At 40.6% G+C, this 22,763-nt stretch overlaps 1 protein-coding gene across 1 annotated transcript in view; it reads right to left on the minus strand.

Annotated features, from left to right (window-relative positions):
- Nucleotides 1-22,763, minus strand: part of mrpl3 (mitochondrial ribosomal protein L3) — a 139,801-nt gene that overhangs the window by 77,245 nt on the left and 39,793 nt on the right. Inside the window, exon 3 of the mRNA XM_039736964.1 lies at nucleotides 3,583-3,674. Within this exon, the coding sequence (XP_039592898.1) occupies nucleotides 3,583-3,674 (92 nt within the window). The remainder of the gene's footprint in view (nucleotides 1-3,582; nucleotides 3,675-22,763) is intronic.

The following is a 22,763-nucleotide window of genomic DNA, read 5'->3' on the forward strand; positions in this document are numbered from 1 at the left end:
TCCCTCAGTCCATGTGACTTTCTATCACTTCCGGGTCAGGTAAAACTTCTTTTCTTCATCCCGGAAGCACGTCATTTCTTCTGTCCATGTGAGTGAGACGTACTTCCGGAGTGTAGGGAAAATAGTACCTGGGCCTACCTGCAGCGACTCCTGGCGGCCCCCCATGGTATCCAGCAGGGCTGTGCATTTAAAGACCACTGTCCATAATTCCCTGCTGGCATTTGGGGCACCTCTACGCTGTAAGGAGGGCTCTATCTGGCGGCCTGGAGGTATAGACCGGGGTACATGGCCGGCCATATCTTACAAAATATTTTGTATAAAATACCCGCGCTTAGCAGCGGAGAAGTAGTGTGTTAAAGAAGATATGAAAAAGAAAAGAAAACATTTTAAAAATAACGCAACCTGATTGTCAATCTAATTGCTTTGTGACTGTTATGAGTGTTTCTGTCATCAAGGATTTGATTATAATTATTTCTTTCAATCAGGCTCGTATTTGGAGGACGTGTTGTGTTCAAGTTACATTCCGTGTTTGTCAACCGTTGCAAAGTTAACAGGTTTCATTCATCGAAGTGTTCAAAATCTAAGATGTTTAACAGGCATTCCCAGTATTAACTTGTGGATTTGCCCGAGAATATTTCGCAGTAGCGTCTTTATTAAGTTGTGGATTTGCCTGCGAGTATTTAGCGACAGCGTGTCTATTAACTTGTGGATTTTTCTGCAAGTATTTGGCGGCAGTGTCACGAAATTGTTGTTGTCTAGCTGCATCAGAAAATGTACCACAACGTCTGACACGCCTCCTTTTTACTGTTTTTTCACAGCTTGGATTGCTGCTGTCATAATCGGTTTGAGTTTCATGGTTTGTTTCAATTACGTTAGTATTTGTAGGACTTGTGTTGAAGTGACATCCGGTATCTGTCAAGCGTTGTAAGTATACAACCGGCTTCATCGATATCCGCATATTCGCATCCAGCTTTTGAGAGTTGAAACATTCATAAACATCAAAGTGTCCACTACTCAAATCGTCACCTGTGAATCTAAGATGTTTAAGAGGCATTGGCGGTTCTCCAAAGATGTAAAATATTTGGCCATTTCAGTACACTTGAAAGCGCCAACCGAACAATTCAGCGGCAGCCATCAACTCACATGCAGAACCATAGGAGAAGGGCTTAAGCATTTCACTCTTCTAGTGCTCCTGTGTAGTCTAATTATCTCCTGTACCGTCATCAGTCCACATCTTGAACCTGTCCCAGTCATTCAATACATAAGACACAATGGATATCAAGAGTGAGCCTGATATGGCCATGCAATATGTAACACAGAGAATGGAAAAGGCAGGCGGCATCTCCGGGCATGGAAACCACACGGTAAGTGACAGTTCTTTGATCGATGGTGATCACCTCGATAGACATCTCACTACCCAAATCGCTACTCGTGAATCTAATATTTTTAATAGGTATTCCTGGTATTAACTTGTGGATTTGCCTGCGAATATTTAGCAGCAGCGTGTCTATGAACTTGTAGATTAGCCTGCGAGTATTTAGCGGTATCGTCTCTATTAAAATTGTGGATTTGCTTGTGAGTATTTAGTGGCAGCGTGTCTATTAACTTGTGGATTTTTCTGCGAGTATTTGGCGGCAGCATCACAAAGTTGTTTTCATCTAGATGCATCAGAAAATGTACCACTTCGTTTGACACGCCTCCTTTTTACTGTTTTCTCACAGCTTGGATTGCTGCTGTCATAATCGGTTTGAGTTTCATGGTTTGTTTCAATTACGTTAGTATTTGCAGGATTAGTGAGTGAGTGAGTCAGTCAGTGAGGGCTTTGCCTTTTATTAATGTGTGTGTGTGTGTATATATATATATATATAGTGGAATAAGCGCACTGTTGTTGCCAAACTGACACAAACTGACAATGGAGGCACAGGTGAAAATGAACAGAAATATTTATTTTTGTATTCTTCAGCCGTGGGGCACATCTTCCCCGCGTGTGTGTGTGTGTATATATATATATATATATATATATATATATATATATATATATATATATATATATATATATATATATATAGTGGCATGCGGCTCCAGACCACGAGGGGGCGACCGTCCTGGTTGCGTTGGGGACCACGGGTGCAGGGCTTGGAAGCTCAACCCTGTAGGGGCCCGTGTTCACCGTCAGGGGGAGCCCCGGTGCCTGGAGAGCCCTGGACCTCAGCACTTCCGCCACACCCGGAAGTTCTGGCGGGGAGAGGACTGGGGACACCCGGAGTGCTGCGACTGGAGAGTGTCGGTGGAAGATTGCCGGGAGGCACCTGGAGCACATCCGGGGTTGTATAAAAGGGGCCGCCTCCCTTCATGTGATGGCTGGAGTCAGGTAAGGAGGACGACAGAGCTTGGCGGAGGAGGCGAAGAGGCAGCCTGAAGAGAGTGAGGCATTGTGAAGAGACCAGGACTTTTGGGGACTAGGGGTTTGTGAGCACTTAACTGCATGCTGGTCTCTTATGTCGAAGTACGCTTATTATAAAAAATGCAATTATAATTTTCAGAAAGGTCAGCAATTAGGAATATTTGTTTGAGTACTGGGAAATGGATTACCTCCAATGATGAAGATGACTCAAAGTGTTCGGAGAAGAATGAGCAAAAAACTAACAAAAGCAGAGTGTATACTGGTATTCTGCTAGGCAAGAATTTATACATTAAAGCTGAAATGCAGCAATTTAATTAACATGTATTAAAATAAAATAAATGAGATTGATTATCTCTTGAAATGTTTTATTAAAGATACTTCTGCTGAAGTAGTGACTAAAACTATTTAAAGCAGCAGAACACAAACCTCTACATATACAAAGGATGACTCAGTTTATTTAATACATTAAGAAGCAGGGGAACATGAACGCACGCACATATTACTCCAGGAAAGAGAGCAATTTAACCTTGGGACTTGGGAAACCCATCTAAGGTATAATCATGAAATACATATTTGTGTTGGTTAAGCATTAAAATCATTGGTATGATACCAGAAGTACATCAAAATAAGTAATAATCATATAAAAAGAAATTAATATGAGAACTGCTATTTTCAGCCAATATTTCAAAAGATTATCTGGCAGACTGTTTATATTTGTATGAAATAAAAGAAAGCCCCTTTATTGACCTAATTGGCCTAGTCCAGCTCAATTTAATCAAAGAAAACACTCACACAGGACAAGAGTAGAAACTAGCAGCCAAATAAATCTTTACTCTCTCCATGCAGTGTAATGTGAGATTATAAATTGCAATTGCAACTCTGAGCAGACATTATAAACTGAGCAGCTAAATGTCAAGAACATGAATGTAGCAATTAAAAGGTTCCTTTATTCTATTTATTCTTAAATTAGCTGTGTTTGTCCAAAATAATATTACTAAGTGTTTTTACAAACAGTAAGAGTGGAGCCAGAAATATATTCTATTTTCTTTAATAAAGTAGTGCTTCTGCAAATATATCGCGTAACACAAGACCTCAACCAATTATAACGATTATCTTGTTTTTTGTTAAGTAGCTGTGGCAGTTTTAGCAAAGTTGTTAATTGAATGCATCTGTCTTACCTGAAGCATTGTAACAGCGTGCTTTTCCCCAGTCTTGGTCCAAACTGGCATCATTCCTAGTTTTACTGCAATCAAACCAACTCGTGCATTCCCTAAAGTGAAAGGCAGATAATAAAAGTTTAATGATATAATACATAAAATTTAAGGTTAGAACACAGTCTATCTAATGCAACATCATATAAAACAATACAATATATGCCATCCAGGGCTGGTGCTGGACATGTGCTCAGGGCTCAGGTTAGAAGGACAAACAGAAATACAGTGGTGTGAAAAAGTAATTGCCCCCTTGTTAAAAAACAACCTAACTGTTGTGTATCACACCTGAGTTCAATTTCCTGATTACTGCCACACCTGTTTCAATCAAGAAATCACTTAAATAGGAGCTGCCTGACACAGAGAAGTAGACCAAAAGCACCTCAAAAGCTAGACATCATGCCAAGATCCAAAGAAATTCAGGAACAAATGAGAACAGAAGTAATTGAGATCTATCAGTCTGGTAAAGGTTATAAAGCCATTTCTAAAGCTTTGGGACTCCAGCGAACCACAGTGAGAGCCATTATCCACAAATGGCAAAAACATGGAACAGTGGTGAACCTTCCCAGGAGTGGCCGGTCGACCAAAATTACCCCAAGAGCGCAGAGACGACTCATCCGAGAGGTCACAAAAGACCCCAGGACAACGTCTAAAGAACTGCAGGCCTCACATGCCTCAATTAAGGTCAGTGTTCACGACTCCACCATAAGAAAGAGACTGGGCAAAAACGGCCTGCATGGCAGATTTCCAAGACGCAAACCACTGTTAAGCAAAAAGAACATTAAGGCTCGTCTCAATTTTGCTAAAAAACATCTCAATGACTGCCAAGACGTTTGGGAAAATACCTTGTGGACTGATGAGACAAAAGTTGAACATTTTGGAAGGCAAATGTCCTGTTATATCTGGCGTAAAAGGAAGACAGCATTTCAGAAAAAGAACATCATACCAACAGTAAAATATGGTGGTGGTAGTGTGATGGTCTGGGGTTGTTTTGCTGCTTCAGGACCTGGAAGGCTTGCTGTGATAGATGGAATCATGAATTCTACTGCCTACCAAAAAATCCTGAAGGAGAATGTCTGGCCATCTGTTCGTCAACTCAAGCTGAAGCGATCTTGGGTGCTGCAACAGGACAATGACCCAAAACACACCAGCAAATCCACCTCTGAATGGCTGAAGAAAAACAAAATGAAGACTTTGGAGTGGCCTAGTCAAAGTCCTGACCTGAATCCAATTGAGATGCTATCACCTGCATGACCTTAAAAAGGCGGTTCATGCTAGAAAACCCTCAAATAAAGCTGAATTACAACAATTCTGCAAAGATGAGTGGGCCAAAATTCCTCCAGAGCTGTAAAAGACTCATTGCAAGTTATCACAAACTCTTGATTGCAGTTATTGCTGCTAAGGGTGGCCCAACCAGTTATTAGGTTCAGGGGGCAATTACTTTTTCACACAGGGCCATGTAGGTTTGGATTTTTTCTCCCTAAATAATAAAAACCATCATTTAAAAACTGCATTTTGTGTTTACTTGTGTTATATTTGACTAATGGTTAAATGTGTTTGATGGCCAGAAACATTTTGTGAGACAAACATGCAAAAGAATAAGAAATCAGGAAGGGGGCAAATAGTTTTTCACACCACTGTATAGATAAGACAGAATAAAACATTATACCATTACAGTGATACCTCGGTATATGTCCGCTTTGGAATATGTCCAACTTGGTATACGTCCTGTTTGGATATGAAAATTTTGCTTGGTATACGACCTTTGTTTGAAATACGACTCGCATGCTACCCTTGTTTACCTCTCTCTCTCTCAAGACAAAACCACGACTGCCCACGAGCGTCAGTACGGCAGTTGCTAGCATTCAGTGAACAACTTGCGCTCTACCTGTTGTATATGGTTGTTCAATGATGTGTTTGTCCATTGCTTTATGTTCAGGTGTTGATTGCTATGGTCTGCGTCTTTTGAGAAGTATGACTGCTGGAGGGAGGGATGTGGTTTAGAAGGCACGCTGTATGGAGAGTTTGGTTCAAAACAAACAGCATTCTAAACGTAATTCTAAATGTGTCGTTACTTTAGTCTAGAGAACACTACACTACCCTTGTTTACCTCTCTCGAGAAAAAACCACGACTGCCCACAAGCGTCAGTACGCCAGTTGCTAGCATTCAGTGAACAACCCGCACTATAACTCTCTGTGAATTTTCATGTGATTATGTGTCTTTTCGCATAAATTTGAATTGATCATTGAAAAGTATGAAGGTGGCATGCATATCCGGGACATGGTTGCTGCTTACCGTATGCCGAGAATGGCGGTATCTACAATTGTGAAAAACAAAGACGTTATTAAAATGTAAAGTGAGGTTAAATTTTCATTTATTTATGTATTTTAGTATTAAGCAGTGTTTAAATTATTTTATACAACCCCATCAATGTACAGTATAATATGCTAATAACAATAGGAATTTTTTTCATGGGAACTGATGAATCATTTTCCCTTTATTTCTTATGGAAAAATTCATTTGGTATACGTCCTGTTTGATATAAGTCAAAGGATCTGGAACGGATTAAGGATGTATACCGAGGTACCACTGTATGTGAAAACTAAATGCACCCCATGGAAATTGTTGACTTTTTCAACTTATTTGAACTGGCAAAGGGCAGCATGGCAGAGCAGTTGTAGTGCTGCTGCCTCCCAGTAAGGACAGACCTGGGTTTACATGAACGCACTACCTACCCCCCGTCCGCTTCACAGTTTAAAATTACAAATTAAACAACTCAGACAGGATTGAATGCACACCGCAGACTAATGCACATTTAAGGGGATCTGCATACATTTTGGCCAAACAATTTTCCTATATGAACAACCCCCCAAATTTTCTTGGCACCATAATGTTTGTGGCACAGCAATGGCAGGTCTGTTAAAGCCGTCATATTTGAGACTTTGTTGCATATCCCAGCATGCAATGTAATGCTTGAAGTCTGTGATTCATAGACATCAGCAGGTGCTGAGAGTCTTCTCTCTGGTGATGCTCTGCCAAGTCTCTCATGTAGCCAACTTCAGCTACTGCTTGTTTTGTGGGGGGCTCTTCCCCTTAAGATTCCTCTTCAGCATATAAAGGGTCTGGCTCAGTTCCCCATTCAAGAATTTTCCATTTTTTAGCTTTGAAGGGCTCCAGTGTACCCTCGGCAGTATGTGTGGATCATTATCTTGTTGCAGGATGAAGAGCCATCCAATGACTTTGGAGGCATTTACTGGAGCTTGAGCAGATCAAATGTTTCCATAAACCTCATAATTCATTGTGCCACTGCCGTCAGCAGTTGAATCATCAATGAAGAGAAGTGTGCCAGGACCTGTGGCAGCCATTCATGCCCAAGCCATAACACCCCCAGCACCACCATGTTTAACAGATAAGGTGGTCCGCTTTAGATCTTGGGTAGTTCCTTTTGGTCTCTTGACGTCACTCTGATAAAGCAGGTTCATCTTCGTCTCGTCTGTCCACAAGACTTTTTGTCAAAATTCTGCAGGCTCTTTTAAGTGCTTTTTGACAAACTGGAATCTGGCCATCCTGCGTTTGTGGCTAACTTGTCTGAATCTTCAAGTGTGGACTCTGCATTTCTGTTTATGAAGTCTTCTGCTCAAAGCCATCTCTAGCACGTCCACATTTGCCACCAGAAGACGGTCTGTGATCTGTCAAACAGGCTTTTGAGGCTTTTTCTTGACCATAGTGAGGATTCTTCTGTCCTCAACAGTGGAGGTCTTCCTTGGCCTACCAGTCCCTTTGTGATTACTGAGCTCACCAGTATGTTCTTTCTTGTTAATGATATTCCAGACAGTTGATTTAGGACATCCTAAGGTCTTACCAATGTCTCCAATGGTTGTGTTCTCGTTTTTCAGCCTCATGATGGCTTCTTTGACTTTGACTGGCATAGTTCTTGTCCTCAAGTTGAACAATGGCATCTACAGACTCTAAACCCGGTGTCTCCAACCTTTCTCAAAGAGACCTACTTTCACAAAATGAAAATGGCCGAGAGCTCCTCATGTTTTCTAACGTTTATTCTTATAGCTTATTTCAATCCAAACAAACTGGATAAGCTTCTTTTGCCTGAACATTTACAAAAAGTTGGTGTCCACAACTCACATTTTTCATTACAATATCACAAAAAAATATTTAATTCACCTGCAAGTGCATTTTGTATGTCTGTATGTATTGTCTAGTGTATCTCGCACTATTGAATTAAAGCGCAAGTGCTGTCAAAACCAAACAATGCAATTCCAAATCCACAGATATGACTTCTTCATTTGTCACTGTGTCACTTTACTCACAGGTCCGGTTGCATGTGCGATGTGTTGTTTAGTTAGTTAGATGGCTCAACTAGACAGGCAGGTGTGTGGTGGAGTGGAGCCACTTCAGTTCACTCTTATGGAGTCACTTGAATGTCCGTCTGTCAGTCTTGTTCTGAACTCTGATTTCATGACAGTCATGTCAGACTCACAGAGGTGAGTGGAGGTGGAGACCCAAACAAAGCAGACATTTTCAGAACTGCTTGGTGAAGATTCTTCTAGTTATCTGACTCTACTAAGCTCCAGAAATGCTGTGGAGACTTTAGCTGCACATTATTTTGAAGGTTTACTAATATATAATATATAAAATCCAGTGTCTCTCTGTCTGTCTGCTTTTCACATGAGAACTACTTAATGGATTTAGATTGGGATTTTTTCTGAAATTTGCTTGAACATTCTGGTTGATTTTGTTACTTCTCTCATTGTGTCATAGTTCGCTTGCCATACCGATTTATTTGCGCGAATCGGAGAAACACGCAGCGGGCCGAGGGTAGGGGCCTTCCTCACTCACTCACCAGCTTTGGGGCATGTGGCTTAACTCCGCTTAGCTAGCGAACGAGAGAACAATTGAATTCAACTTTGTTTGATATTTAAAATAAAGTGTTACTTAGGTCTTGACGGGTTTGAGTCCGGATATTCTCTTGAATGTATGCCACATTGAAAAGATAGACTACAATTCAGATTTATCCTAACTACAGGTTCACGGGGGTCTGCTGGAGCCAAACCCAGCCAACACAGGGCGCAAGGCAGGAACAAATCCCAGGCAGGGCACCAGCTCACCGCAGGGCACACACTAGGGACAATTTAGGATCGCCAATCCACCTGACCTGCATGTCTTTGGACTGTGAGAGGAAACCCACGCAGACACGGGGAGAACATGCAGACTCCACGCAGGGAGGACCAGGGAAGCGAACCCGGGTCTCCTTACTGCCAGGCACGGTGCCACCATGCTGCCCTAATTCAGATTGTGGATCGTGATTTTGTGTTGTAAAAGGATCATGATATGATTTTTTGGAAAGATCTTCCACCCCTAATTTGACTAATCAAGTTTTCAAATTTACGTAGGATACATTAACCCTTTGGCGAGCTACTTGGAAAGGGATGGCGAGCTACCGGTAGCTTGTGAGCGATGTGTTGGAGACGCCTGCACTAAAGGGTAGAAGCAAGCCAAGGTATCTTATAAAGCAATGAAACCTACCTGAGGAATCGCAACCAACTGGGACACCAACTGTCCCAAACACTATGGTGCCCTGAAACAGGGGGGACCAGGTAGAAAAAAGTGTTGTGTGACCGAACGGTCTGTGAATCTCCTTAAATGAAAGAATGCCATGTGCACTTCAGTCACTCCTGAATGGTTTGATTTGTATTTTAACTGTCGATCAGAGGGGTAAATCAAAGGAAAAAAAAATGTGTCTTTGTCCCAAAAATTATGGAGAGCACACACAGTATGTGAAGAAATTGGGGAACGAAGTAGTTAACAGAGAGCTCCAGTGTCTCTTTAAAACAGACAGGTGCAATACAAGGGGATAACAAGAGGACGTGGACTAATCCCTAGTCATTCACCTTTGAAAGATCCATCTGTTATCAAACTCACTTAACATTTAATACAAAGAATCAAAGGGAACAGCAATGGGGTTTTGCCAGCCACACAATACAATTATCATTATAAACACATTTTATTGTCAATCAATCAACACAATGTGTTTCAAGTGTTAATCTGCATAACAGACAGAAATGTTTGACTCTGGGCTTCTGAATGCATCTTTTTTTCTGACATTTAAAGACATCCTTTGACTTTCCTCCTGCATTTCTAAATGGCTGTGCAATTCTGGTCAACTCCGCACTGGTGGTATTTTTAGATTTCAATTTAAGCAACAAAATATGTTATAGCAGACCGGTATCTTGATGCAATCATGTCTCATTCGGCTGTAATAACTTCAGGAAGCTGACAGCAAATTGAGTCAAATTCTAGTTAAAATCGTTTTACTTAGAAATAAAAGTAAATGATATTTTTTTTTTTGTACACTACGCTGTTCACATAATGCAAGAACTGTTGAAAAACTTGAAAATGTAAAATTGTGTTAATTTTCAACACAAACAATGGAAGAAGTGTTTTTTTTTATTTTATATTTGAAAGAACGTTAAAAAAACACAACTTAGTGCATAGCCAGTATACTTTCAGCCATTTTAAATGTCAGTCATTTCCTAACCCTGAACAGGGTCGTGGGGAATGCCTGAGCCAGCATGGGGTGCAAGGCAGGCACAAACTGTGGACAGGCTGCCAATCCATCACAGGGCACAGGTACACACACACACCCACACTAGGGCCAAGTTAGGACTGCCAATTCACCTAATCCGCCTGTCTTTGGACATTGGGAGGAAACCCAAACATACATGGGGAGAACCTGCAAACTCCATGCAGGAAGATCTTAGGAGTGAACTCTGGTCTCCTTACTGTAGAGCAGCAGTGTTACCACTGCACCAAAGTGCAGCTCTCACTTTAAATGTACAGTAAAACCTCGATTATCCATCACGGGTCTGGACTGAGGCCATGAGACAGATAATAGAAAAGACGGATAACAGAACAGCTGCTTTAAAAATGATATACTGCTGATTAGATTAGCGAATACTCATATTCATTTACAAAACAAAATGATATTAATAAAATATAATGCAGTATTAACAAAATTAATTCATATAATATTGTTACAACCAATGTAATAAGCAAACACTACTCAGAGATTCTGGAGTTTTCAATGTTTTACTTGGGAGTCTTCATTCCTTGACAAATACTTCTATTTTATTTACTTAATCAACTATAATAATCAAACACATATAATGCAGACATACAAAACAAAACAATACTTACAGACATATAAAAAGACACAGAGCCATCATCCCAGACCAGTAGACTGAGGGGGCCCGCTTGTCAGTCTTGTCAAAGGACCAACTCATTTGCCTTTCAAATACCGGGCGGTGCGCGCTGTCCCCACGGTTGAGCCTCCTAAGAAACTGAGGGCGGAACCTTCCCTTATATACTAATTAGGTGTCCTTGCCCAAAAGCGGTCTACGTGGAAGCAGTGCATGCAGAAGTGATCAGTTTCTCACACCCCCTCCTTCCACGGGACACGGCGCTTTTTCCTTCTACTCGGCCTTGAGACTAGTGCCTGATACCAGAAGACACAGTAATATGCTTACATGTGAAAAAAGCCTCTCAAGTGAAAACAACTCCTTACATAGCCTTGGCTGTATCTTTAGAACATTCCCGGCTGTTTCTCCCAAAACATTAGTAGTGCAGCTGAGTTTCGCGCTGAAGCGACCAACGCCCATCTGCTCTCTTGATCCCCCCCCCCTTTAGAAAAATCCTTCCATTACACAAACAGTGCCCTGTCTTATCTGGGTTATGGAGCACATCTCCAAAACAATGAAAATAAAGCTTTCCCTACCAATCAGTTTACTTTCTGCCACTCATGTTCTGTCTGTCTCTATACACTCCTACTTTTTGTCTCCCGACTCTCTACTCAAATCTTCCTTCGGCCGCACCTTCCTTCTTCTCCTCTGTTCTCTTGTCACTCATCTCCTAAGAGGCGTGTCCTTCGCTTACAGAACAGAAGCCCCGCCCTCTAGTCCCATTACTTACACAGCATTCATTCCACCCTTTCTACTCCCCCATAGTGCATCACATGCTGCCTGGACGTCACAATATACTAACAAAACATAATAGAACAGAATTTAAAAAGAAAGTTACAATACAGGAGAACATTAATACATTAACATTACTGTTAGTGGTTACCATTTTCAACACATTTTTCAATTTTGTTGGCATCACACTTTATATCTTTTCCCTGTTATTCCCACTCCGTAAACTGAAACAATACCTGAAGCACTTTCACCGTTTCGTAAATGTTTTAATAATTTTAATTTCTTTTGACACTTTTAACACCATACACATACGTTTATCAGCCATAACAATGTATAGTACTGTAGATTAATTACAACAAAAGAGAAAAGCCACAAAATGCTATTAAAGCTGAAGGAACATAACCGATGCTGTGATTTCAAAATGCAGAACTGGGTGGAGAGGAGATTACAGTTTTGAGGTAAAGTCCCTCTGCGCGATGCACGTCTGACCGAGAACAACGTACTGTACATGGAGAGACTGAACACGTGCGGAAATCACCGGCACGTACGAATCGGAAGGGAAACGAAATAGAGCACAAAGAGTTCACAGCGAATGCACAGGGTGAGACTGAACACGTGCGAAAATCATCGGCGCGTACGAACCGGAAGGGAAACTGGCTTGTTCGTCAACTGAGCGTGTGGTTGTGAACAGATGCAAAAGTTTGATTTGTATGTGTTCAGAGGCATTCGTGACCCGAAGTTCCACTGTGTTTGAAAGGTCCAATGCCTAGTTGCATTAAAATTTAAACATTAAGTTTATCTTTAATATGTCAGTATGCAAACAGTTTCAACTAACCCGTTTTTTATATTAAACATGAGATCACTCTGCTTTGACATATGTCAGTACACTGTAATAAAGAGCAAATGAGGTAAATTAGCTTTAATCTTATAAAATAACGTATCTGATCTATTCAGTTTAGGCTTAACTCTTTTAGGGTGGATGTCGACTTTTGTTGAAATGAGGGGTTGAGAGCGATAATCAGCTGTAAACGTAGACAAAATTCATTATTACAGTAAAGGTGGGCTCTCTTTGCTTGGAGGAACGTGAGACTCATTGACTTGACGTCAAATCCCTGCATGTGTGTGAATAGCGTAAAGCAAACGCTGGCAAAAATGGCATGGACATCTGGCAAGAGAGCGAAGTGAATGCACAAAGCAAAATACTCTTTGGATGACGTTTTGTGACCATTTTATTATTCTGAATTGGACTCTTACTTGTTGGACTCCGATTTTGATGGAAGTAATATGGAGATCGAAAACAAAAGTGACTCTCCAGCATCAGACGATTGTGGTGCTCAACATGTTTGTGTAGCTTATGCACCTACGGCAATCACCACTTAGGATGACAAGGGGTACAAACCAGATTGTGTCGCACTGTGGCTGCCACCAGAGATGCCAAACATGCAATGAGAATGGCAACAGAACCATTTATGTGAGAAACTATTGATGTGTGTGCTTTTCAGAAAATTTTGTTTTTTTTGGAAAAATATTCAGAGAAAAGGAAAAAAAAACATCTCCCTAAAAGCGCTAATGCAAGTCATCCTGGCAAAAAAAATGTTCATCGAGCAGCAATAGTCTTCCAATGTCCCCGATAAGCTACGATGGCCTCCATCTTCTCATTGATGACATTCACCGTTTGCAAGTCTTTCTTGAATGTTCTGTGCCATGTGCTTCGAGGCCATCCCTTTTTTTCTTTTTAAATCCCTTGACTGGGACCCACTGCATGTCAATTTTGGCATGTCTACCATCCGACATGCGTAGATCCTGCACTGTTTAATTATGTCCATTTATTTATAGCAAAAGTTAGACCTCTTATACCATTGAAAGATGCTGAGAAATTAGTTCATGCTTTTGTTTTCAGTCGACTAGATTACTGTAACGCACTCCTCTCAGGACCACCCATAAAAAGACAGAAATCGACTTCAACGAGTGCAGAATGGAGCTGCTAGAATCCTAATTAGGAAAAGAAAATCTGAGCACATTTCTCCAGTTTTGAATTCACTACACTGGTTACCTGTGTCATTCAGAATTGACTTTAAAATACTGCTTACGGTTTACAAAGCCTTCAATAATCTGCTCCATCTTTTATTCCAAATCGTAACCTCAGATCCTCAAATGAGTGTCTCCTTAGAATTCCAAGAGCTAAACTTAAAAGAAGTGGTGAGGCGGGCAGGCGGCCTTCTGCTGTTATGCACCTGAAATCTGGAATAGCCTGCCAATGGGAATTCACCAGGCTAATACGGTGGGGCACTTTAAAAAAACTGCTGAAAACACATTACTTTAACATGGCTTTCTCATAACTTCATTTTAATTTAATCCTGATGTTCTGCATATTCAATTACTTATCATTACTATTCATAGTGGCTCCAAAATCCGTACTAACTTCTACTATCTCTTTTGTTTCTTTTCCCGGTTTTCTGTGGTGGCGACCTGCGCCACCTCCACCTAATCAAAGCACCGTGATGTCCCTACATTGAAGGCCAGAAGTCTACATGACCATCATCATCAAGTCTTTCCATGAGAACCCTGAATACAATGAGGACTGATCATTTATGTTAGGTAGAGTGCCTAGAGGGGGCTGGGTGGTCTCGTGGTCTCAGAACCCCTGCAGATTTTATTTTTTCTCCAGCCGTCTGTGGTTTTTTGGTTTTGTCTGTCCTCCCTGGCCATTTGACCTTACTTTTATTCTATGTTAATTAGTGTTGTCTTATTTTAATTCTTACTTTGTCTTTTATTTCTCTTTTCTTCATCGTGTAAAGCACTTTGAGCTACATTATTTATATGAAAATGTGCAACAGAAATAAATGTCGTTGTTGTTGTCCAATAACTTCAGGAGTCCACTACACCAGGATTTCCTCATTTGTTATGTGCTGCTTATAACTAACAAGAGTGTTTCTGAGGCATCGTTGACGGAACACATTTAGTTTTCAGGCTATTGTAATTTTCCAAGTTTCAATGGCATAAAATGAGATCGAGAGGACCACTGCACTTCAGAAGCGTAGTTTGATTTTGGTTTGGATATTCTTTGAAGATCATATCATTCACATTCTCCGAAATACTGCTGCTGCCTTGCCAATTCAACAGCTCAAATCTTCCTCATCGTCGCCATAAGTGGACATCAAGCTGCTCAGGTAGATGGATGGCCGAGTGTTTTGAGACTTTTCACCCCAATCTGCATAGATGTATTGGACTGAATATTAAAAAGCATGATCTTCATTTTATCTACGTTTATACACAGTCTTACTTTATTGGCGTTTTCCTGTAATCTCAGCGAGTTCTTGCAGCTGTTTTTTCTAGCAGGACATTATCATCTGTGATCTCCAGATCTGTGAGGTGTGCAGTTGCTGTCCATCTAATGCCTGTCTCAGTTTGTCGCATTACGAAATGCATTACCAGGAGAAATGGGAATGGTGAGAATATACGGTCCTGTCAAACTCCTGTAATTACCTTGCCAAAGTCTATTGTGCCAATGTCAGTTCTAATGCAATATCTGGAAATGAAAATCAGGCATACCGTATAATTTTACAATATTCCACTGAGATTGACCACGAATACTACTGAATGCTTTTTTAAAGTCCACAAAGTTAACTGCCAGTGGTTTCTGGAAATCAAGACTCTTCTCAATAATAGTCCCTGAGGATAAATATGTGCTCAGCCAGCTTGTTCTTCCCTGAGGATGCTTTCGACCGATACTCCAGCAGTAACAAATAGAAATCTTTCCCCCGCAATTTAGGGAAAAGTAATGTCTTTACAGTTATTGCAATCAGCATTAACCCGCTTCTTTGGTAGTCTTATCATCTCATCTTGTCTCCATCTGTTTGGTTTGGTTTAATTCTATAGTTAGTGTTCCCTAATTTTAATTATTTGTCTCTTTTCTCTTTCTTCATCATGTAAAGCACTTTGAGCTACATTATTTGTATGAAAATCTGTTATAGAAATAAATGTTGCTGTTGAGATATTTTCTTCCAACAGGTGCTGATAAGATGTGTCAGTTCCCGTACCGGGCCACGCTCCCCCATCCCCAACACACACACTTTTTAGCAGTTCTGATGATTTTAATATTGTCAAACAGCCTGGATCATTTCTTTATATTTTTTTAATTTATTTATATAGCACATTTCCCATGCTCAAGGCACTTCACAGAGTTTAAGAAAGAACGGCAGCGTATACAGTATACAGAATTGTACTAAACCAAATAAATAAATAAAGAAGAGTAAGATAGTAAAGTCAGAGAAATGCCTACCAGACAACATAACTGAGTTCTCTCGTTCGTTACCTAAGTGGAGGTAAGGAAAACCCCATGACTGGCGCGTAAGTGAGGAGGGCCCTGCCCCCCCTTCCCTCGGCCCGATGTGTGTTTTTTCGATTAGCGCAAATAAATGGGCACCGCAAGCGAACTATGATACATAGAGCGATGACAGAAGTCGCAAAATCAACCACCAACCAAAATCAAGCATATTACAGAAAAAAACCCGGTCTAAACCCGTTAAGTAGTTCTCTCATGAAAAGCGGACAGACATAGAGACAAACATTGGATTATATATATATATATATATATATATATATACTAATAAAAGGCAAAGCCCTCACTCACTCACTCACTCACTCACTAATTCTCCAACTTCCCGTGTGGGTGGAAGGCTGAAATTTGGCAGGTTCATTCCTTACAGCTTCCTTACAAAAGTTGGGCAGGTTTTATATCGAAATTCTACGCGTAATGGTCATAACTGGAAGCTGTTTTCTCCATTTACTGTAATGGAGATGAGCTTGAACGCCATGGGGGCGGAGTTTCGTGTGACATCATCACGCCTCCCACGTAATCACGCAGTACATAGAAAACCAGGAAGACCTCAAAAAAGCGCTTTAGAAAACATGCATTATATAATTGAGAAAGCAGCGAAACAATAAGAAGCGGCGAGTGACATATACAACCATATTCATGAGTTCTGCTACTGAAACAAAGCACGATGTAAACCTACACTTTAAATTAAGTTCATAGACAGGCTGCGCTGGCGTTTGTAATTTAGTGCCTGCCCATATAAGGCGTCCGTCAGCGGCAATCCAATAGCAAACTGCCACGGGTAAATATTCACGGGTGAAGGACTGTGCTTATGGAGAGGAAGATGAGATGGTCAGAGTGGTGTTTGACACAAACTCAGCGAAACTGTGAGAGAAAGTTTTAAGTGCCAGGACTAAGGTAACATTAAATACAGCCATGGACATAGCACGAGATGGCACCAGCACAGCTGGGAACCTTCGATGCATGTACACCGAGCGCTCACGTGAACTGACGCGTGCACAGATAAAAGCAACAGTTCCAAAGAGCTGAACAAAACCGAATTACACAATTGAAAAGGCAGCAAAAATATGAAGTGTCTGATAAGCATATTCATAAATCCAGCTACTGCGGAAACAAAGCACACGGTGGAAAAAGTCAATGTCCCGCTAAAGGAAGACAGTGTTAAAAAAACCCGTGCATGCAGTGTGTCGGGTCTCAGACGAGCTGTTTATTGATGCAGTAAGAAACGAATCGACAAAAGAAACCTGTCATCTTTACAACGATTGACAAACACGGAATGTAACTTGAACACAACACATCCTACAAATACGAACCTGATTGAAAGAAATAATGATAATCAAATCCTTGATGACAGCAACACTCAGTAACACTCACAAACAAATACTGTATATTGACAGTCATGTTACGTTATTTTTAAAATGTTCCCTTTTCTTTTTCTAGCTTTTTAAACACACTACTTCTCCGCTGATACGCGGGTATATATATATGTATATATATATTCCGATCTACATACTCAATAATGGATACTTTATTCGCCATCAATGATTGTTTTGGTAAAGCCATACTCAGTGTATTCATTAGATGAACGGTAAAAAAGTAAGAGCGAGGGAGGATGACTAATTGAGGCATGCAGGCTGTAGCCACAACTCTATCTGAATTGCGATCACATTTGAAAAATATATCTTTTCAAGTTCTATTTACTCCATATGTGTCAAAGTCAAGGCCCGAGGCCACATCCGCCCGGCGTGTAATTATATCCGCCCGAGATCATTTTATATACTGTATTATTGTTATTAATGGCCCGGGGATATGAAGCACTGGTAACACAATAAACTACAGATCCCATAATGCAGCGCTTCAGCTGCCTTGCCGCCTCTTCAGTCGTTTCCTTACTTTGCGAAGGAAGCAGCTTTCTCAGAGCTTCTGCACTGTTTTATAAACGAACGATATATAAGAAAGTCCTTTTTCCTTGCTTCGCCAACGAAGCAGCCTTTTATTTAATCCACGGGTTCTCCGCTGTTTCATTGTTCATTTATTACGATTTTTATAGTTATTGTGTAGGTTTTATTTAATCCACGGGTTCTCTTCTGTGTTCACTGCGGTGTCTTCTTTCGTTTACGAGCTTGCCAAGGAAGCAGCTTTCTCATAGCTTCTGCACTGTTATAAAAACGAACGACATATAAGAAAGTGCTTTTTCCTTGCTTCACCAACGAAGCAACCTTTTTATTTAATTCACGGGTTCTCTTCTATTTTATTGTTCATTTGTTACGATTGTTACAGTTATTGTGTAGGTTTTATTTAATCCACGGGTTCTCTTCTGTGTGTCACTGCGGTGTCTTCTTTCGTTTACGACCTTCGCCAAGGAAGCAGAAACTTACAACCACCGAAACTTTGTAACGGCACAAGACTTCAGGTCACATCTCTATAAAACAACCTAATTGAAGCAACTATATTTACTGGCAGTGCCTCAGTGACACAGTTTTTATTTCTCGCATCCCCGTTATACCATCTAATCTCCCATTTTAATTCAAACGCGTTCAATTTCCAGTAAGGCTCTGCTTCGCAATGACAATTAATAAGTCTCATGGACAAACACTACAAAAGGTTGGCATTTATTTGAGGCGGGATTGCTTTTCACATGGCCAACTGTATGTTGCATGCTCAAGAGTGAGCAAAGCACACAGCTTAGTCATATTACAACCAGAGGGCCGAACTGACAATGTGGTATACAGAGAGATCCTTAACAATTAATTTTTGACATTTTCGTTCAGTCTAAAAATGTTTACTTTTTTATTAATAAAAATATTCAGACAGTATTTCACCGCTGCGAAGCGCGGGTATTTTGCTAGTATATATATATATATACTAACCGGCTCGGGTAGTAGTGAAACAGGACAAACTTTAAAAATCAATAAACAAGCATATCGCTAGCTAAGCGTCAACGAGGTCTGCTCCAAAACATGGTGAGAGGTGGAGCGATTCAAACGGAGGCTGGCGTGTGAGTGAGGAGGGCCCCGCCCAGTTCACTACTCCTGACGTCACGCTTTCCCCTCCCCTCGGCCTATAGCCTTTGTGTCAGATTAGTGTGAATAAATTGCTCCTGTAAACAAACTATGACACAATGAGAGAAGTCGCAAAATCAACCGGAATGTTCAAGCAAATCCTAGAAAAAAATCCCGATCTAAATCCGTTAAGTAGTTCTCTCGATTGTTAGCTAAGTGGGATGTAACATACACCCTGAGCCTGGCGTGTGAGTGAGGAGGGCCCTGCGCCCCCCTCGGCTCGCTGCATCTCTTTTAAATTTGCACAAATAAATCGGTACCGCAAGAGAACTATGATACTTAGCGCGATGAGAGAGGTTGCAAAATCAACCGGAATGTTCAAGCAAATTCTAGAAAAAAATCCCAATCTAAATCCGTTAAGTACTTCTCTTGTGAAAAGCAGGCAGACAGAGACATTGGATTTTATATATATATATATATATATATATATATATATATATATATATATATATATATATATATATATATATATATATATAAAAAGAAGGAGAGAGAGAGAGAGAAAGAGAGAGATAGAGAGCTATATATAGAGATATATCGACATCTATATCTATACTAGCAAAATACCCGCGCTTGCAGTGGCGAAGTACTGCCTTAAAATTTTTATTAAGAAGAAAATTAAACCTTTTTAAACTGAGGAAAAATATACCAACAATTATTTGTTAAGGATCTCTTTGTATACCACGTTGTCAGTTCAGCCCTCCGGTTGTAATATGACCAAGCTGTGCGCTGAGCTTACTCTTGAGCATGTAACGTACAGTCGGCCATGTGAACAGTAATCTTGTTTCAAATCTCACAGCTTGGATTGCTGCTGTCATAATCGGTTTGAGTTTCATGGTTTGTTTCAATGACGACAGTATTTGTAGGACTTGTGTTGAAGAGACATTCGCCATCTGTCAAGCATTGTAAGAGTACAACCAGTTTCATCGATAACTTCACATCCAGCTTTTGATGTTTATGAATGTTTAAATTCTCAAAGAGTCCACTACTGAAATCGTCTCCTGTCAATCTAAGATGTTTAAGAGGCATTGGCGGTTGTCGAAAGGTGTAAAATATTTGGCCATTTCGGTACACTTGAAAGCAACAACCGAACAATTCAGCGGCAGCCATCAACTCACATGCAGAACCATAGGTGAAGGGCTTAAGCATTTCACTCTTCTAGTGCTCCTGTGTAGTCTAATTATCTCCTGTACCGTCATCAGTCCACACCTTGAACCTGTCCCAGTCATTCAATACATAAGACACAATGTTCCTCCGGATATCAAGGGTGAGCCTGATATGGCCGTGCAATATGTAACACAGAGAATGGAAAAGGCAGGCGGCATCTCCGGGCATGGAAACCACTCGGTAAGTGAGAGTTCTTTGATCGATGGTGATCACCTCGATAGACATGTTAATGGGGGTACGGTTGGAATGATAAAGGAAATGGGTACCTGAACAATGTAAAGTCTAAAATACCTACACAATAACTATAATCGTAATAAATGAACAATAAAACAGCGGAGAAGCCGTGGATTAAATAAAAAGGCTGCAGTTATCAGCAGGGTGATGTGAATCCCGTGGCGAAGCAAGGAAGGGAATGTACAGACCGGAGTGACGGACGGCCTTATATAGGCAGGCAGCCAAAAATGTGTGAGGCATTGGGATGGAGGACCCAACGGCGCCTCACACGGTGACCGAGCCGCAGGCTATGGATGTATATATGTACGTAAGTAGGATTTAGTTAGCATTGGGAACCCGCGTACCAAATTTCTTTAAGATGGGACCATAAGTAACAAAGACTGTTGGAAAGTTCAATATGGCGGCCGACAGTGGCATCATACCACCAAAATAAGTACGTACATCGGTTTCGGATAGTGCAGGGAAGCTGCCTACCAAATTTCGTGAAGATCGGGCCATAAATAAGAAAGTTTAACATGGCGGACGTTGTCGACCGTTATGCGTAGAATTTTTAAATCAAACCTGCTTAACTTTTGTATGTAAGCTGTAAGGCAGGAGCCTGCCAAATTTCAGCCTTCTACCTACACGGGACGGGACGGGAAGGGAAGGGAAGGAGTGAGGGAGTGAGTGCTTTGCCTTTTATTAGTATAGATGAGAGGGAGATATGGTCATTCTTTTTCCATGATGTTTGTTGTATTTATGTCCAGATTTGCTGAAGTCAATCAACTACTTTAGCAAAAAACTACATGCAAACATGCAGCATTTAAACTTATGGTTCGTATTGTTAGTCAGAAAAAAATAATCACATAGCAATAATGTTAAGTTGCGTATACTGCTGCAGGTGCCACTGCATTGTCGTATTCCATCGAAAAGGGACCTGCTGTGCTCATTTCCATCAGCGTCGACTCTCATAAGTTAACTCAGAGGCAAGCATTTGCCCTTTCAAAATCTGATTCCTGTGTCAATTGTTTCTGCTTAAAAAGGCACAGCATCCATCTCAAGGCAGCGTGTAAACTTCATGCACTCATCAGATTTGAAGCACCAGATAAAACTGTAAGTACTGCCTCAGTGTATACAAAATATGGTCTTTTACCTCTTTTGATTGCTTTAGTCCATTTTTTTCTCTGTTTCATCAGCAGGAAAGGAGGCTTTGCATTATTTTTCCAAGTAGTAATGAGTACGTCTACAGATGGCAGTCCATTCATTTTCTAACTGTAGTATATAGTTCAAGATCGTGGGCGAAAACTGACACAATCCACAATTACACATACTGTGATAAACTGCAAGCCAGCGGCGCTAACAACAGTTGAAACAAGTTAAAAATAACAGTAAATAAATAAATAAAGTGGATATTTGGCTCTTATTGAATTGCAAGATGCTGAGAAGTTCACGTTTTTGTTTCTGTCAGCACGATTCCTGTAATGCACTCCTAATTGATGTCATTCTGTCAGTTGATATTAGTGCAGAATGCTACAGCAAGAATCTCAACTACTAAAACAAAATCCGAGCACATCACACCAGTTTTAGCGTCACTACACTGGTTACCCGTCTCATTTAGAACAGACTTTAAAATATTATTAATGGTGTAATAAAGCTTTAAATTATTAATTCACAACCTTAGATTTTCTAATGGTAGTCTGCTTATAATTCCAAGAGCCAAGCCTTAAAAAAGTGGTGAGGGGGCCTTTTGGTTTTATGCACCAAAAATCTGGAATATGTTACCAATGGAGACATGCCAGGCTAATACCGTAGATTATTTTAAAAAGCTGCTTAAAAAAAAAAAAAAATTCTTTAAAAGGTGGCTTTCTTGTAGCTTCACTTTAGTTGTACTCTTAAAAGACAATACGGGCACAAAATTATCATATCCTTTAGGGATTTACAATCTTTACTCATCTCGACTTTTCTCTGCTTTGTTTTAGAGTTCTCATGTGGTGGCATTTAGCGCCACCACTTCCTGACTGAGGCACTGTGCAGCCACCTGTGAATCTGAAATAAAGGCACATGGCCCAGCTACCCACGAGACCCGTAGCACCACAACCTCTCAGACAAAGCCTTCAAACAATGAAGAATGACTTAAGCACATTTATGTTAGGTAAAAGGCCCAGTTTGGAACTGGGCAGTCTTTTGGTGCCCCCTTTCTTGCTTCTTCTGTCCTACCAGCCATTTGACCTTATTATCGTACCTTGCTGTAGTGACTTACATGATACTGTATATAAGGACACTACTCTTCTATTAATCTATGTTTAGATTAATATATCTATGTTTACAAGCTCATTGGGGTTGATTTATTTTCATTCACTTATTTTTTCTTTGCTACTTAT

The sequence above is a fragment of the Polypterus senegalus genome, chromosome 15 (assembly GCF_016835505.1).
Source record: "Polypterus senegalus isolate Bchr_013 chromosome 15, ASM1683550v1, whole genome shotgun sequence".
NCBI lineage: Eukaryota > Metazoa > Chordata > Cladistia > Polypteriformes > Polypteridae > Polypterus > Polypterus senegalus.